Source organism: Salvelinus alpinus, chromosome 6, assembly GCF_045679555.1.
Source record: "Salvelinus alpinus chromosome 6, SLU_Salpinus.1, whole genome shotgun sequence".
NCBI classification, from domain to species: Eukaryota; Metazoa; Chordata; class Actinopteri; order Salmoniformes; family Salmonidae; genus Salvelinus; species Salvelinus alpinus.
Genome location: NC_092091.1, coordinates 73,520,027 through 73,538,315, shown reverse-complemented (window position 1 = coordinate 73,538,315; position 18,289 = coordinate 73,520,027). Strand labels below are relative to the sequence as shown.

General features: G+C 40.3%; 1 protein-coding gene across 1 annotated transcript; it reads left to right on the top strand.

Annotated features, from left to right (window-relative positions):
* The first annotated feature begins 695 nt into the window (after window positions 1-695).
* LOC139579754 (C-type lectin domain family 4 member M-like) lies at window positions 696-16,249 on the top strand. The gene is made up of 7 exons (XM_071408574.1): window positions 696-819; window positions 1,076-1,600; window positions 1,770-1,932; window positions 13,693-13,793; window positions 14,077-14,222; window positions 14,297-14,397; window positions 15,569-16,249. Exons 1-7 carry the CDS (start codon window positions 696-698, stop codon window positions 15,738-15,740), a joined length of 1,332 nt encoding a protein of 443 aa, XP_071264675.1. The 3' UTR covers window positions 15,741-16,249.
* Window positions 16,250-18,289: the final 2,040 nt, after the last annotated feature.

The window sequence follows — 18,289 nt, the reverse complement described above, 5'->3', positions numbered from 1 at the left end:
TAATAATCTTTGACGGTCAGTCTTTGTTGGCAAGTTACATATAAGCACATCATCAAATGCTCATGTTTGACTGTTACATATGATATTTAATATATGTTAACAGTTAGCCTTTGTTCTTCATTTCCCCTCTATGATCTATATCTTCCTGGTATGATAGTGTCCTGTCCTTCATCACAAATATCAAGTCCCATTCCCTGAGCAGGAGGACTGTGTTGAGATATACTCTGGACAAGATGACCATGTAGAGACATGAAATGGTTTAAATTGTGCCGCAGAAAATGTTTTAACAATAACCACTGTAACAATCTCTCACACTCACACAACTACGCACACAACTATGCACACAAGTTTTAAAACTTGTAAACATTTTTGTATTATCATAGCCACAACTCCTGTGTAATTTTGTTCATACTTCCATAGAGTTAAGACCTACAGCACTGACACAGAGAGAGACAGACAGATGACTCAAAAACAGAGATATTACTACTTCTAGAGACTTAGCCTATAGAGGGTTTGCAGTTGACGTACGGCGCCTCCTGGTGGCCATGTTGGAAGACCAACACATTAATTCTAGAAGCAGAGACCTAATGTATAGTTGACCTACATAGAAAGAAAGACTCAGGAATTGTTAAAGATGTCAAAGGTCATCTATGCTGAGCCAGATATGAACAAGAAGGTCAACTTTAACAGTTGAGATGAAGGAGAGGATTGTGGATATCTATGTCAGTGCAGACACCCTGAGAGACGGTGAGACCAGCACCAAGAGAGAAGAGACAGCAGACACTGCTCCTAATAATGGACCAGGAGACCAGCACTCAGGTAACACACACACACACACAAAACATAACACTATATTGTGTGTGCCCACACTGCCTGATTGCTCAGAGAAGAGGCCCTTCCTAGTTGTTGCAGTGTGTCTGGGGCTATTGTGTGTTTTACTGGCTGGGATCGTAGGCCTGTCTGTCTACTGTGAGTTTGTGTCCAAGTTCATTGCTTATCACCTAGTTGTAAGAAGTGCTGGATGCTAGCCTATTACCTGGAGTTTAGCTAGTAACTATGTGTTTATACTTTGTAGATAATAGAGCCATCAAAGATTCTGAGGATAAAAGGAACAACTTGTCACAGAGTTTTTCCCTTTATAAGACTAACGCAACTGCAGAGAGAGACCAGCTACAGACCCGATACAACAACCTGACTGAAGAGAAAGACCAGCTACAGACCAGATACAACAACCTGACTGAAGAGAGAGACCATCTACAGACCAGATACAATAACCTGACTGAAGAGAAAGACCAGTTACAGACCCGATACAACAACCTGACTGAAGAGAGAGACCAGTTGCAGACCAGCTACAACAACCTGACTGAAGAGAGAGACCAGTTACAGACCAGATACAACAACCTGAATGAAGAGAGACACCAGCTACAGACCAGATACAACAACCTAACTGAAGAGAGAGACCAGCTACAGACCAGATACAACAACCTGACTGAAGAGAGAGACCATCTACAGACCAGATACAATAACCTGACTGAAGAGAAAGACCAGTTACAGACCAGATACAACAACCTGACTGAAGAGAGAGACCAGTTACAGACCAGCTACAACAACCTGACAAAAGAGAGAAACCAGTTACAACAACCTGACTAAAGAGAGACCAGCTACAGACCAGCTACAACAACCTGACTAAAGAGAGAGACCAGTTACAACAACCTGACTAAAGAAAGAGGCCAGTTACAGACCAGCTACAACAACCTGACTAAAGAGAGAGACGAGTTACAATAACCTGACTGAAGAGCGAGATCAGCTACAGGCCAGATACAACAACCTGGCTAAAGAGAGAGGCCATTTACAGACAAGCTACAACAACCTGACTAAAGAGAGAGGCCAGTTACAGACCAGATACAACAACCTGACTAAAGAGAGAGACGAGTTACAATAACCTGACTGAAGAGCGAGATCAGCTACAGGCCATATACAACAACCTGGCTAAAGAGAGAAGCTATTTACATACAAGCTACAACAACCTGACTAAAGAGAGAGGCCAGTTTACAGACCAGATACAACAACCTGACTAAAGAGTGAGACCAGTTACAACAACCTGACTAAAGAGAGAGGCCATTTACAGACCAGCTACAACAACCTGACTAAAGAGAGAGACCAGTTACAACAACCTGACTAAAGAGAGAGGCCAGTTACAGACCAGCTACAACATCCTGATTAAAACTTCTCTAGGATAGGGGGCAGCATTTTCACGTTTGGATGAAAAGCATACGCAAATTCAACTGCCAGCTACTCATCCCCAGAAGATAAGATATGCATATAATTAGTAGATTTGGATAGAAAACACTCTGAAGTTTCTAAAACTGTTTGAATCATGCCTGTGAGTATAACATAACTTATTTAGCAGGCGAAACCCCGTGGACAAACCATTCAGATTTTTTTTTTGAGGTCACTCTCTTTTCAATGAGATTTCATTGGGAATCCAGAATTCTAAGGGACCTTCTTGCAGTTCCTACCGCTTCCACTGGATGTCAGAAGTCTTTAGAAATTGGTTGAGGGTTTTTCCTTTGTTTAATGAAGAAGTAGCCCTGTTCAGAACGAGAGTCGAGTAAAGTGTACTTGTTGTTTGAGGCGCGTAACCAGAAAGCATGCTACAGTTTGTTTTAATCCTGTATTGAACACAGATCATCCCGTCTTCAATTTTATCGATTATTTACGTTAAAAAATACCTAAAGTTATATTACAAAAGTAGTTTGAAATTTTTGAGCAAAGTTTACAGGTAACCTTTGAGATATTTTGTAGACACGTTTGAGCAAGTTGGAACCGGTGTTTTTCTGGATCAAACGCGCTAAATAAACTGACATTTTGGATATATATATCGACGGAATTAACTTCTTATGGCTGCAGGGACAGTATTGAGTAGCTTGGATAAAAGGTGCCCATTTCAAACGGCCTCGTACTCAATTCTTGCTCGTACAATATGCATATTATTATTACTATTGGATAGAAAACACTCTCAAGTTTCTAAAACCGTTTGAATTATATCTGTGAGTAAAACAGAACTCATTTTGCAGCAAACTTCCTGTCAGAAAGTGAAAAATCTGAAATCGAGGCTCTGTTCCAGGGCCTCCCTAATCGTTTGCTTGAAATCTATTAGTATACATGCACTTCATACGCCTTCCACTAGATGTCAATAGGCTGTGAGAGGTGAAATTGGGTCTCTAGCTCTTTCTATGGTCAAAAGAGAGAGCTTGGAATGACAGGACCCCAATTTCCTTTGCTCAGGAAGACGCGGAAAGGACTTCCGCATTGGCTTCTGAAAAGCTTTTGTTATAGACGGCAAATATCTCCGGCTTTGATTTTATTTGATAAACGTGACAATATCATCGTAAAGTATGTTTTTTCAATATAGTTTAATCAGATTATTGAAATTTTTTCGGGAGTTTTGGCGTGTTCCGTTCTCTGCGTTTGTTGACGATGGACAGGTTCGCGCCACTTGGCAAGTTTTGCTTGCAAATTCGAGAGGGAAAAAGGACATTCTAAATCCAAACAACGATTGTTCTGGACAAAGGACCACTTGTACAAGATTCTGATGGAAGCTCAACCAAAGTAGGACCCATTTATGATGTTTTTTCCTATTTCTGTCGAAAATGTGTTGTTGTGTTTTCCGCCTTGAGTTTTGGCGCTGTCTCGCTATAACGTAAGCTGCATGTCTGTCACGAATCCCGCTTCCTGAGTCTGTTTTTCCCTGTGTTCTGTCCTGGAGTGTTTTTCCGGTGTCCTGGAACGCACCCTGTCTGGTTGCCGGGCGACGTAGCTAGTTGGGAGATTTCTGATTACCCGCACCTGTATCCCATCAGCTATCTGCACACCTGGTCCTGATCATCACCCCTCCACTTCATAAGCTCTGACCTGACATCCATTCCCTGCCGGATCGTTAGCCATGAACAGTATGTTGTACCAGCGTATCAGCCTCCAGTTTGATAGAGTTTGTTTTGTTGTTTTGTACGTCTTGCTTGCCTTGAACTTACCTCCGTTTTTTCTGTCTACAGTCATTCACCCGGAACACTCATCCCATCCCTACCTGGTCGTCAGTGACTTCAGTTACTTCCTTGGATCTGCTTACTCAATTCCATCAACTCACCTCCGCTGCCCGCTCCGCTACTTGGATTTTTCTATCACTACATTTACACTTGTAAATAAATACTCACCTTCGTCTTACTCTCCTTGTCCTGGTCTGCTTCTGGGTTCTACTTTAGAGAATCGTGACAATGTCGTAATGAAGTTATTTTTAGAATTCTAACACGGCGATTGCATTAAGAACTAGTGTATCCATCATTTGCTGTAGAAAAAAGTATGTTTTAGTAACGTTTATGATTAGTTATTTGGTCAGAATAGGTGAGTGTCAGAAATATATCCGGACATTCTGGGAAAAAGATGCTAAGTTTTCACAATGTATAACCACGGATTTACATTTACATTTAAGTTATTTAGCAGACGCTCTTATCCAGAGCGACGTACAAATTAAATTGGAAAGTACATACATATTCATCCTGGTCCCCCGTGTGGAATGAACCCACAACCCTGGCGTTGCAAGCGCCATGCTCTACCAACTGAGCCACACTGGACCACGGGATTTCAGCTGTAAACATGGACATTTTGGAACAAAACATAAGTGTATTGTATAACCTGATGTTATAGGACTGTCATCTGATGAAGTTTGTCCAGGTTAGTGAAAAATTATATATCTTTTGCTGTTTTCTTGCGATCGCTAACTTTTGCTGCTGATAAATGGGTAGTGTTTTTGGCTATTGTGGTAAGCTAATATAATGCTATATTGTGTTTTCGCTGTAAAACACTTAAAGAATCGGAAATATTGTCTGGATTCACAAGATGTTTGTCTTTCATTTGCTGTACACCATGTATTTTTCATAAATGTTTTATGATGAGTATTTAGGTATTTCAATTTGGTCTGTAATTGTTCTAGCTGCTTCTGTGCTATTTCCGATTGTAACTGCAATGTAAAACTATGATTTATACCTCAAATATGCACATTTTTCGAACAAAACATAGATTTATTGTATAACATGTTATAAGACTGTCATCTGATGAAGTTGTTTCTTGGTTAGTTTGTTTTGTTCTTGGTTAGTTTGGTTGGTTTTGTGCATGCTACCTGTGCTGTGAAAAATGTCTGTGCTTTTTTCAATTTGGTGGTGAGCTAACATAAATATACGTGGTGTTTTCGCTGTAAAACATTTTAAAAATCGGACATGTTGGCTGGATTCACAAGATGTTTATCTTTCATTTGCTGTATTGGACTTCTTAATGTGTGAAAGTTAAATTATTTCTAAAACATATCTTTTGAATTTCGCGCCCTGCACTTGGACGGGCTGTTGTCATATTGAGCCCGACACCGGCCTGCACCGGCCTGCAGCCAACACCCTCCCGGATCCGGGATCCTCCTCATCAAAAAAGCTGACTTTAAATGCCTAGCCTAACGGGACAGGGATATCATATAATATAATTTTCATGAAATCACAAGTCCAATACAGCAAATGAAAGATACACATCTTGTGAATCCTGCATTCATTTCCGATTTTTAAAATGTTTTACAGCGAAAACACAATATGTATTTCTATTAGCTAACCACAATAGCCAAACACACAACCGCATATTTTCACCATGATTCTACCGCATAGGTAGCTTTCACAAAACCGACAAAATAGAGATAAAATTAGTCACTAACCAAGAAACAACTTCAGATGACAGTCATTTATGTTTTGTTCGAAAATGTGCATATTTGAGGTATAAATCATAGTTTTACATTGCAGCTACCATCAAAAATATCACCAAAGCAGCCAGAATAATTACAGAGAGCAATGTGAAATACCTAAATACTCATCATAAAACATTTATGAAAAATACATGGTGTACAGCAAATGAAAGGTAAACATCTTGTGAATCCAGCTAATATTTCAGATTTTTTAAGTGTTGTACAGCGAAAACACAATATAGAATTATATTAGCTTACCACAATAGCCAAACACACAAACGCATTTATTCACCGCAAAGATAGCTTTCGCAAAAACCAGCAAAAGATATAAAATGAATCACTAACCTTGAACAAATTCATCAGATGACAGTCTTATAACATCATGTTATACAATACAATTATGTTTTGTTCGAAAATGTGCATATTTAAAGCTACAAATCCTGATTATACATTGTGAATACGTAGCATTGATTCACCAGAATCTCCGGAGATATTTTGGACACTCACCTAATCTGACCAAAGAACTCATCATAAACTTTACATAAAAATACTGGTTCTTCATGCAACCGCTGTTTTAGATTTTTTTAAATAACTTTACCATAACATACAGCTTGCGTTATTGCGAGAAAGCGCTCACCAAAACGGCGGAGAATAGGACTCAACATTTTACACAGAAATACGAAATTACATCATAAATGTTTTCTTACTTTTGTTGAGCTTCCATCAGAATGTTGTACAAGGAGTCCTTGGTCCAGAATAAATCGTTGTTTGGTTTTAGAATGTCCATTTCTTCTGTCGAATTAGCAACCTTGGCTAGCCATGTGGCGCGAACATGCCCATCAACTCTTGGCGCAAAGAACGGAAAATTCCAAAAGTCCCAATAAACGTTGAATAAACTGATAAAACTCGGTTGAAAAAACCTACTTTATGATGTTATTATCACATGTATCAAATAAAATCAGAGCCGGAGATATTCGCCGTGTATACCGAACGCTTATCAGAAGACAATGTCGAGGTCCTTCGCGCGCCTTGGTAGACAAAGAAAATTCCTGACCTGCCACTCCAAAAGCTCACGTTCGGCCTCAGATCAAGCTAGACACCCCATTCCACCTTCCACTGCCTGTTGACATCTAGTGGAAGGCGTATGAAGTGCATGCATATCGATAAATATAAGGCAATTGAATAGGCAGGCCCTGAAACAGAGCCTCGTTTTCAGATTTTTCACTTCCTGCATGGAAGTTTGCTGCAAAATGAGTTCTGTTTTACTCACAGACATAATTCAAACAGTTTTAGAAACTTCTGAGTGTTTTCTATCCAATAGTAATAATATGCATAATAATAATAATATGCATATTGTATGATGTAGAAAAGAGTACGAGGCCGTTTCATTTGGGACCGATTTTTTCCAAAGTGAAAACAGCGCCCCCCTATTGACAAGATTAATCAAACAAAAGGACCATTTGTGATGTTTATGGGACAAATTGGAGTGCCAACAACAGAAGCTCGTCAAAGGTAAGGCATGAATTATATTTTTATTTCTGCGTTTTGTGTCGCGCCTGCAGGGTTGAAATATGCTTATCTCTCTTTGTTTACAATGGTGCTAACTCAGATAATAGCATTGTTTGCTTTCGCCGAAAAGCCTATTTGAATTCTGAGATGTTGGCTGGATTCACATCCAGTGTAGCTTTCATTTGGTATTTTTCATGTGTGATTTAATGAAAGTTAGATTTTTATAGTATTTTATTTGAATTTGGCGCACTTTCTCTGGCTTTTTGCGCATTTTCTCTGGCTTTTGGCCAAGTGAGACAGTAGCGTCTCGCCTAAACTCAGATTTTTGGATATAAATATGAACTTTACCGAACAAAACATACATGTATTGTGTAACATGAAGTCCTATGAGTGTCATCTGATGAAGAGCATCAAAGGTTAGTGATTAATTTTAACTCTATTTCTGCTTTTTCTTAATCCTCTCTGTGGCTGGAAAAATGGCTGTGTTTTCCTGTGGTTATGTATTAAGCTAACTTAATCGCAAGGTGTGCTTTCACCGTAAATCCTTTTTGAAATCAGAGACTTTGGCTGGATTAACGAGAAGTTTATCTTTAAAATGGTGTATAATACTTGTGTGTTTGAGGAATTTTAATTATGAGATTTCTGTTGTTTAGAATTTGGCGCCCTGCAATTTCACTGGCTGTTGGTTAGGTAGGACGCTACCGTCCCACATATCTCAGAGAAGTTAAAGAGAGAGGCCAGTTACAACAACCTGATTAAAGAGAGACCACCTACAGACCAGCTACACCAACCTGACTAAACAGAGAGGCCAGTTACAGACCAGATACAACAACCTGACTAAAGAGAGAGGCCAGTTACAACAACCTGACTAAAGAGAGAGGCCAGTTACAGACCAGTTACAACAGCCTGACTAAAGAGAGAGATCAGCTACAGACCAGCTAAAACAACCTAACTAAAGAGAGAGACCAGATACAACAACCTGACTGAAGAGCGAGATCAGCTACAGACCAGCTACAACAACCTGACTAAAGAGAGAGACCAGTTACAACAACCTGACTAAAGAGAGACCACCTACAGACCAGCTACAACAACCTAACTAAAGAGAGACCAGTTACAACAACCTGACTAATGATAGACCACCTACAGACCAGCTACAACAACCTGACTAAAGATAGAGACCAGCTAGTTCAGTTATGTTTTAGTGAACCACTTCTTCTTTATTGTTATTGATGATAACAACGTCTCAAATAACTCTGCTGCAGAGAGAGACAAGCTAGAGATCAGATACAACAACCTGACTAAATAAAGACCAGCTAGAACCAGCTACAACACCCTGACTAAAGAAAGACGAGTTACAGACCAGTTATAATAACCTCACTACAGAAAGAGACCAGCTACAGACCAGTTACAAAAATCTGACTAGAGAGAGACTAGCTACAGAGGGAGAGAGATGGTACTACATCTTCACCAGACCAAAACCTGGACAGCAGACAGGACTGTATCAAGAGAGTAAAAGACCTGGGGGCTCATTTATCAATACTACATTAGAACTGAATTTAGAATGTTGGTATGAATAGAAACAGTTAGATTTATCAAAACAATCGTACCAGCATCATAAGCACACCAATAGGAGATAACCTTTGATGAATACCAAATTGTTCTCAGCCTCAGTGCTCTTGCACAACCTTGGCTAGTTGGATATTGAAATGCCTCTAATTAACCATATAGGGTCAAAATAAACCCTTTAAAGCCTACGGGAATATACAACGCCGTACATGATATAGGCTACAAAGGCACAACCAAAAGAACCTTAGAATGATAATAATCCAGACTGTAATACAGGTGCTAGTGTCAGAGATTGAGGTCAACCAACAGGTTTTATTTGTCTCACTCAGTTGTGGTTTGACCAGTAAAAATAAAAACATAGCTACAAAGAGAGGACCAGTAGGACAATTCAAGTTGCTTTAGCAATGGCACATTTACTTGAAATGAGTAGTCAACACTCACCAATAAGGCATCCATCCTCAACAGCTCCCTACTGTAGGTGTATAGGCCAACATGAACAGAATGAATGAGTGTGCATTCCAACTGGCCACCTGCCAGCACATTCAGCAGCGCTGTTTTGTTGTCATGTAACTTATCACCTGCACATTAGGAGTGGAAGCCTTTTCTGTTCACATAGTTGAACTGGTTTTGGCATGGGGATGGGGATGTGGGTGCCGTCTATTGATCCATTTGTAATTGGAAATCCATTGATGGCAAAAAAACAATTGATTTCAACCTGTTGCGCGATGACTTATGGAAATTGTATGTTACAGTTTATTTTGCTGATGACTAAATCCAAAACATTGGCTCATAAAGGGATGTCAGATGCCAAATCGGCAAGCTCCTGCTGAAAAGTGCCGGTTGCCAAAAACCTGAGGCTGGATGGCACTTGATGTGCAACGGAATGGCATGTTTTTGCCTTTCTTAGGTAGGTCTTAAATCCTTCGAAAAGATCCAATATGATTGGTTTTGGGAAATTATATCTGATGAGCCAATCTGTACTTTCTGTAAAAAACTCTCTAAAAACGAGCTCTGCTAAATGCAGTGTGTGACAAACCTTCTAACAGAGCAACATCAGGCATCTCTAATTCCATTTCCATTATCTCAGTCTTTTGGTATTTCTACAATGGTTTCACTTTAACATGTGTCTCTAATTGAACATATTACCCTACTTTATATTGATTATTATCGTAACAAATGCACTGATGTGGTGAAATTATATTTAGTCTGTCAAGAGCTGTTGCATTAATTCACAATGGAAGTAGAACTCCATTATAACTCACACAATTTCAACATATATTTTCCCCATCCTTGACAAGCAGTTCCCTTATTCCACCACTTGGCACTCACTGTTCCTACAAATGGTTATGTCTGTGTATAAATTCAAGCAAACATTCATATAAATCTCAGACTTTGCGTGGAAATGACGCTACGCATGGTTTACTAACAGATTTGTGTCTGTCTGCGTTTGTTAAGGCCTCTGGTGATGATTAACAGAAAACAGGAACAGGTGTCAGAGACAGAGAGCTGGATCGAGATCTGGACTAACATTCCTTGGTCAGTAGTGTATTTTATTTTACACATACCGACCATTTGTAGTTAACTACATCTTTCTCAACAACAGACATTTCTCTTCAACCTTAACAAGAGAGCCTGGATTGGCCTGACTGACATGATGAAAAGGAGACCTGGAAATGGGGACACACACATTACATGGTTTGTATTTGCATATGAAAATGTTTCCTACTTATTTCCTGATTGTAACTTTGGAGTCCCAGTAGTTACTGTATGTTTCACACATCATCAGATACAACATGGAGTCAGTACAACAGACTCATTGTTAAATGTGTTTTCAATCAACAATGAAAACACAGTGCCGTAGGACCCCCCCCCCCCCCCCCCCCAGAATATTAGACAACATGAGGTCAGTACATTAGACACAACATGAGGTCAGTACATTAGACACAACATGAGGTCAGTACATTAGACACAACATGAGGTCAGTACATTAGACACAACATGAGGTCAGGACATTAGACACAACATGAGGTCAGTACATTAGACACAACATGAGGTCAGGACATTAGACACAACATGAGGTCAGTACATTAGACACAACATGAGGTCAGGACATTAGACACAACATGAGCTCAGTACATTAGACACAACATGAGGTCAGTACATTAGACACAACATGAGGTCAGGACATTAGACACAACATGAGGTCAGTACATTAGACACAACATGAGGTCAGGACATTAGACACAACATGAGGTCAGGACATTAGACAACATGAGGTCAGTACATTAGACACAACATGAGCTCAGTACATTAGACACAACATGAGGTCAGTACATTAGACACAACATGAGGTCAGTACATTAGACACAACATGAGGTCAGTACATTAGACACAACATGAGGTCAGTACATTAGACACAACATGAGGTCAGTACATTAGACACAACATGAGGTCAGGACATTAGACACAACATGAGGTCAGGACATTAGACACAACATGAGGTCAGGACATTAGACACAACATGAGGTCAGGACATTAGACACAACATGAGGTCAGTACATTAGACACAACATGAGGTCAGGACATTAGACACAACATGAGGTCAGTACATTAGACACAACATGAGGTCAGTACATTAGACACAACATGAGGTCAGTACATTAGACACAACATGAGGTCAGGACATTAGACACAACATGAGGTCAGTACATTAGACACAACATGAGGTCAGTACATTAGACACAACATGAGCTCAGTACATTAGACACAACATGAGGTCAGTACAGTAGACACAACATGAGGTCAGTACATTAGACACAACATGAGGTCAGTACATTAGACACAACATGAGGTCAGTACATTAGACACAACATGAGGTCAGTACATTAGACACAACATGAGGTCAGGACATTAGACACAACATGAGGTCAGTACATTAGACACAACATGAGGTCAGGACAGTAGACACAACATGAGGTCAGGACAGTAGACACAACATGAGGTCAGGACAGTAGACACAACATGAGGTCAGGACAGTAGACACAACATGAGTTCAGTACATAAGACACAACATGAGGTCAGGACAGTAGACACAACATGAGGTCAGGACAGTAGACACAACATGAGGTCAGGACAGTAGACACAACATGAGGTCAGGACATTAGACACAAGACGAGGACAGTACAGTAGACACAACATGAGGTCAGTACATTAGACACAACATGAGGTCAGGACATTAGACACAACATGAGGTTATACAGTTTCTCCTGATAAGTAAGTCCACTGTTCTCAGGAATCAGCTATAAAGATGTACTGGAGCAGAAAATGTCCCAACCTCAACCACCATGTTACACTTTTATTATCTTCCTCTTTCTACATTTCCATTTTATTCTGAGGATGACATCATAAACAGTTAGTCACAGACTCAGAGCAGACACAGAAACAGACACAGACAGAAGGGCAACGATAGTACCAGAACCCGAGTACAGACAGAAAACACAGTAAGTTTTTTGAGATGTCTGAGGCCATCAATGCTGAGCCAGATATGAACAAGGAGGTCAAGTTTAACAGAGGTGAGATGAAGGAGAGGATTGTGGATATCTACGTCAGTGCAGACACCCTGAGAGACGGTGAGACCAGCACCAAGAGAGAAGAGACAGCAGACACTGCTCCTAATAATGGACCAGGAGACCAGCACTCAGGTAAAACACACACACACACACACACACACACACACACACACACACACACACACACACACACACACACACACACACACACACACACACACACACTCACGCAAATAAATTACACACACAATATATATAACAGGTGAGATTATCCTGTAGTACTACAGATTTATTTGTCCCAATCCTGGATGATACAGTAAAACACATTACCAAAGATCTTTAATCATTTGTGATTCAGTACATTTTCAGTGGTGGAAGAGACCCTCTGGAGTTGCTGCAGCGTGTCTGGGGCTGCTGTGTGTTCTCCTACTGGCTGGGATCATAGGCCAGTCTTTCCAATGTAAGTCTACAGTATATCTATACTAAACAGCAATATAAATGCAACATGCAAACATTTCTAAGATTTCACTGAGTTACAGTTCATATCAGTCAATGGAAATAAATTCATTAGGCCCTAATCTATGTATGTCACATGACTGGCAGAGGTTCAAAAAAGGGCTTTATTACTGACAGAAATACTCCTCAGCACCCTCCCTCAGACGATCCAACAGGTGAAGAAGACAGATGTGGAGGTGATGGACTGGCGTGGTTACATGTGGTCTGCAGTTGTGAGGCCAGTTGGACGTACTGCCAAATTCTCTAAAACAACATTGGAGGCAGCTTATGGTAGAGAAATGAACATTAATTTATCTGACAACGGCTCTGGTGGACATTCCTGCAGTTAGCATGCCAGATACACGTTCCCTCAAAACTTGAGACATCTGTGGCAAAACTACACATTTTAAAGAGGCCTTTTATTCTCTGCTGCACAAGGTGCACCTGTGTAATGACCATGCTGTTTAATCAGCTTCTTGATATGCCACACCTGTTAGGTGGATAGATTATCTTGGCAAAGGATAAATGCTGACGAACAGGGATGTAAACACATTTGAGAGAAATAAGCTTTTTTGTGCATATGGAACATTTCTGGGAACTTTTAATTCATCTCATGAAACATGGGACCAACACATGTTGCATTTATATTTTTGTTCACTGTTTAAATAGTTCTTATAATTCAGATGTAATAGTTCTGATATGATCTATTTTAGTAAGCAACTTCGTCTTTATTGTTGTTGCAGACAGCAACGTCTCAAAGAACTCATCTGCAGAGAGAGACCAGCTACAGAACAGTTACAACAACCTGACTAAAGAGAGAGACCAGCTACAGACCAGTAACAACAACCTGACTACAGAGAGAGACCAGTTACAGACCAGTTACAACAACCTGACTAAAGAGAGAGAGACCAGCTACAGAAAATTTACATCACCATGACTAAAGAGAGAGACCAGCTACAGACCAGTTACAACAACCTGACTAAAGAAAGAGACCAACTACAGACTGAGAGAGATTTTCTTAGCGGGAGGCTTACCAATTGCAGTGAGTAAACCTACAGTAACAAATTATCATTCATCCAACAAACTGTATAGTTTGTCTGTATTCTTTCATTAAGTATCCAGGGTGATAAGTTGAAGGAAATTCATGTTATATTCTTGTAGAACAAACCTGTCCTGAAGGCTGGCAGAAGTTTGAATCCAGTTGGTACTTCCTCTCTGAGACGATTGAGAAAACCTGGGAGAAGAGCAGACAGGACTGTCTGGAGAGAGGAGCAGACCTGGTGATCATAAACAGTGATAAGGAACAGGTGGGAGTGAGAAAGAGAGAGAGATGGTTAGAAATGATCAAACATTAATATGTATTTATCTTTCTCAACAACAGCAGTTTCTCTTCAACCTCAAGAAGAGTGTCTGGATTGGTCTGACTGACTCTGTTACTGAGGGGACCTGGAAATGGGTGGACGGCACCCCACTGACCACAGGGTGAGAGATGATAACTAATCTATCAATAAAACAATCAACCTTTTTCTATAGAGGAAAATGTCATTGATGGCAGGCAACAAAGTTAACTATGAAACATGTCTGCATATTATTTAGGATTGTGATTTTCTAAATTATGTCTGACTGTTTTTAACCCTGTAGGTACTGCTATTAACAATGACATTTGACTGTTTTTAACCCTGTAGGTACTGGAATTAACCATGATATCTGACTGTTTTTAACCCTGTAGGTACTGGTATTAACCATGATATCTGACTGTTGTTAACCTTGTAGGTACTGGTATTAACCATGATATCTGACTGTTTTTAACCCTGTAAGTGCTGGTATTAACCATGATATCTGACTGTTGTTAACCTTGTAGGTACTGGTATTAACCATGATATCTGACTGTTTTTAACCCTGTAAGTGCTGGTATTAACCATGATATCTGACTGTTGTTAACCTTGTAGGTACTGATATTAACCATGATATCTGACTGTTTTTAACCCTGTAGGTACTGGTATTAACCATGATATCTGACTGTTGTTAACCTTGTAGGTACTGGTATTAACCATGATATCTGACTGTTGTTAACCCTATAGGTACTGCTATTAACAATGACATCTGACTGTTGTTAACCCTGTAGGTAGTGGTATTAACCATTACATCTGACTGTTGTTAACCCTGTAGGTGCTGTTATTAACCATGATATCTGACTGTTTTTAACCCTGTAATTACTGGTATTAACCATGATATCTGACTGTTGTTAACCCTGTAGGTACTGGTATTAACCATGATATATGACTGTTTTTAACCCTGTAGGTACTGGTATTAACCATGATATCTGAGTGTTTTTAACCCTGTAGGTACTGGTATTAACCATGATATATGACTGTTTTTAACCCTGTAGGTACTGGTATTAACCATGATATCTGACTGTTTTTAACCCTGTTGGTACTGGTATTAACCATGCTATCTGACTGTTTATAACCCTGTAAGTGCTGGTATTAATCATGATATCTGACTGTTGTTAACCTTGTAGGTAGTGGTATTAACCATGATATCTGACTGTTTTTAACCTTGTAGGTACTGGTATTAACCATGATATCTGACTGTTGTTAACCCTGTAGGTACTGGTATTAACAATTATATCTGACTGTTTTTAACCCTGTAGGTACTGGTGTGCCAAACAGCCTGATAATGCAGGTCCTACTGGGAACGAGGACTGTGTTGAGATACACGAAGATCAGAGTGCTCTAAAGTCATGGAATGACTTGTCATGTGACAGCAAACTCAACTGGATTTGTGAGAAAGCGTTTCAACATCACCATGACAACATACTGTAACACATACAGCAACCTACAGTTCTCTCTCTCTGTGTCTCAAACCAACTCACATGTTGTATTTCTTTGTATTAGCATATTAATAAAAGCCTTACTTATTTCCTGACATAACTTCCTGTGTACGAGTCAACATCAAGTACATTTGATTTTGTCAACACTCTGCATGCAGTGCATTTCACCATTTCCAGATAAAATGCAATCTTCTTACTTGCTACAGATATTTACAAGCTCCAATTTAGACCTGGTGATAACATTCTCAACAGTACCAAACCACCATTACATACACTGTATAGGAGTTGACTGTGTCACTAATCAATGTAGTGTAGTAGAGATATCAAAGGGTATCAATGGATGTTACTTAATCATTTTTGACAGTCAGTCTTTGTTGTCAAGTTACATTTAGGCACAATATCAAATGCTCACATTTAACTGCTGTTCCCTTATATGGGTAACAAAAGAGGGAAGTGAAGTGGGTATTTTCAGTGGTTCAACCAGCTGTCACTCAAACTCAACCAATCAGGTTCATTAGGAGAGAAGTGGGCTGTGGCCAATTATGTCGCCATCTCATCCTCACTGGTTAAGACTACTCACCCTCAAAATCCACTTGAGCGGTTTGTACTGTCAAAGCAATTGTATGGATATTATAGGGTAGCCTAGTGGTTAGAGTGTTGGGTTAGTAACTGAAAGGTTGCAAGTTCAAATCCCTGAGCTGATAAGGTACAAATCTGTTGTTCTGCCCCTAAACAGGCACTGTTCCTAGGCTGTCTTTGAAAAAAAAAAATGTTCTTAACTGACTTGCCTAGTTAAATAAAGGTAAAATAAAAAATAATGACCCATGTTTGTAGTCCTGGACCTCCTGAACATGTTGATGTATATTTGGGATTAAACAGGTTGTCCAAATCAGCAGAAAGGAAGGGGGAGTTCTGGAAACTCCCTGAATTATCTTGGGGCTGTTACATATGATATTTACCACTCCCCAGTGAGGGCTACCAGGCATCTCCTCCAAGAGGAAAAGGGTTACTGGTCTAGAAGCACTGTTTCGATTGCTCCAACAGTTTTGTTTCTGTACTGCAGTTTAACAGACGCTAGGCAGTCAGACTTGAAAATGTGTAATAAGACACTTTAGTCATCACCTTTGTGCACAATATAGCCATTGAATTATTCAGATAATTATCACTGAGGCCGATAAAAAATATTTACAAAAATGTATATTCATCTAATGTCTGCCATGTTTTTGATGACATAATGACGACATCACTGATCGCGCTGCTCCCAGGGTGCACTGAGTGCTACTGTGCATGTGATGTTGGGCTGAGTAAACCGGATGCATCCCAGATATACATGTGATTACCTTGATAACAACGGGTTCTTATTATACCTCAGTGGTCTCCTCTGACTGCCCGTTAGCATGCAGCTCCTCAAACTGTTGTTATTATACCTCAGTGGTCTCCTCTGACTGTCCGTTAGCATGCAGCTCCTCAAACTGTTGTTATTATACCTCAGTGGTCTCCTCTGACTGCCCGGTAGCATGCAGCTCCTCAAACTGTTGTTATTATACCTCAGTGGTCTCCTCTGACTGCCCGGTAGCATGCAGCTCCTCAAACTGTTGTTATTATACCTCAGTGGTCTCCTCTGACTGTCCGTTAGCATGCAGCTCCTCAAACTGTTGTTATTATACCTCAGTGGTCTCCTCTGACTGCCCGGTAGCATGCAGCTCCTCAAACTGTTGTTATTATACCTCAGTGGTCTCCTCTGACTGTCCGTTAGCATGCAGCTCCTCAAACTGTTGTTATTATACCTCAGTGGTCTCCTCTGACTGCCCGTTAGCATGCAGCTCCTCAAACTGTTGTTATTATACCTCAGTGGTTTCCTCTGACTGCCCGTTAGCATGTAGCTCCTCAAACTGTTGTTATTATACCTCAGTGGTCTCCTCTGACTGCCCGGTAGCATGCAGCTCCTCAAACTGTTGTTATTATACCTTAGTGGTTTCCTCTGACTGCCCGTTAGCATGTAGCTCCTCAAACTGTTGTTATTATACCTCAGTGGTCTCCTCTGACTGCCCGGTAGCATGCAGCTCCTCAAACTGTTGTTATTATACCTCAGTGGTTTCCTCTGACTGTCCGTTAGCATGCAGCTCCTCAAACTGTTGTTATTATACCTCAGTGGTCTCCTCTGACTGCCCGTTAGCATGCAGCTCCTCAAACTGTTGTTATTATACCTCAGTGGTCTCCTCTGATTGTCCGTTAGCATGCAGCTCCTCAAACTGTTGTTATTATACCTTAGTGGTCTCCTCTGACTGCCCGTTAGCATGCAGCTCCTCAAACTGTTGTTATTATACCTTAGTGGTCTCCTCTGACTGCCCGTTAGCATGCAGCTCCTCAAACTGTTGTTATTATACCTTAGTGGTCTCCTCTGACTGCCCGTTAGCATGCAGCTCCTCAAACTGTTGTTATTATACCTTAGTGGTCTCCTCTGACTGTCCGTTAGCATGCAGCTCCTCAAACTGTTGTTATTACACCTTAGTGGTCTCCTCTGACTGCCCGTTAGCATGC

Bases quoted from the DNA above. Each gene is read 5' to 3' on its own strand.
- LOC139579754 (XM_071408574.1), top strand. From the start codon at position 696: ATGAAGGAGAGGATTGTGGATATCTATGTCAGTGCAGACACCCTGAGA. The intron at 1,601-1,769 runs GCTACAACAACC...GACTAAAGAGAG, and splicing joins GAGAGACCAGTTACAGACCA to AGACGAGTTACAATAACCTG. The intron at 14,398-15,568 runs GTGAGAGATGAT...TTAACCCTGTAG, and splicing joins GGCACCCCACTGACCACAGG to GTACTGGTGTGCCAAACAGC.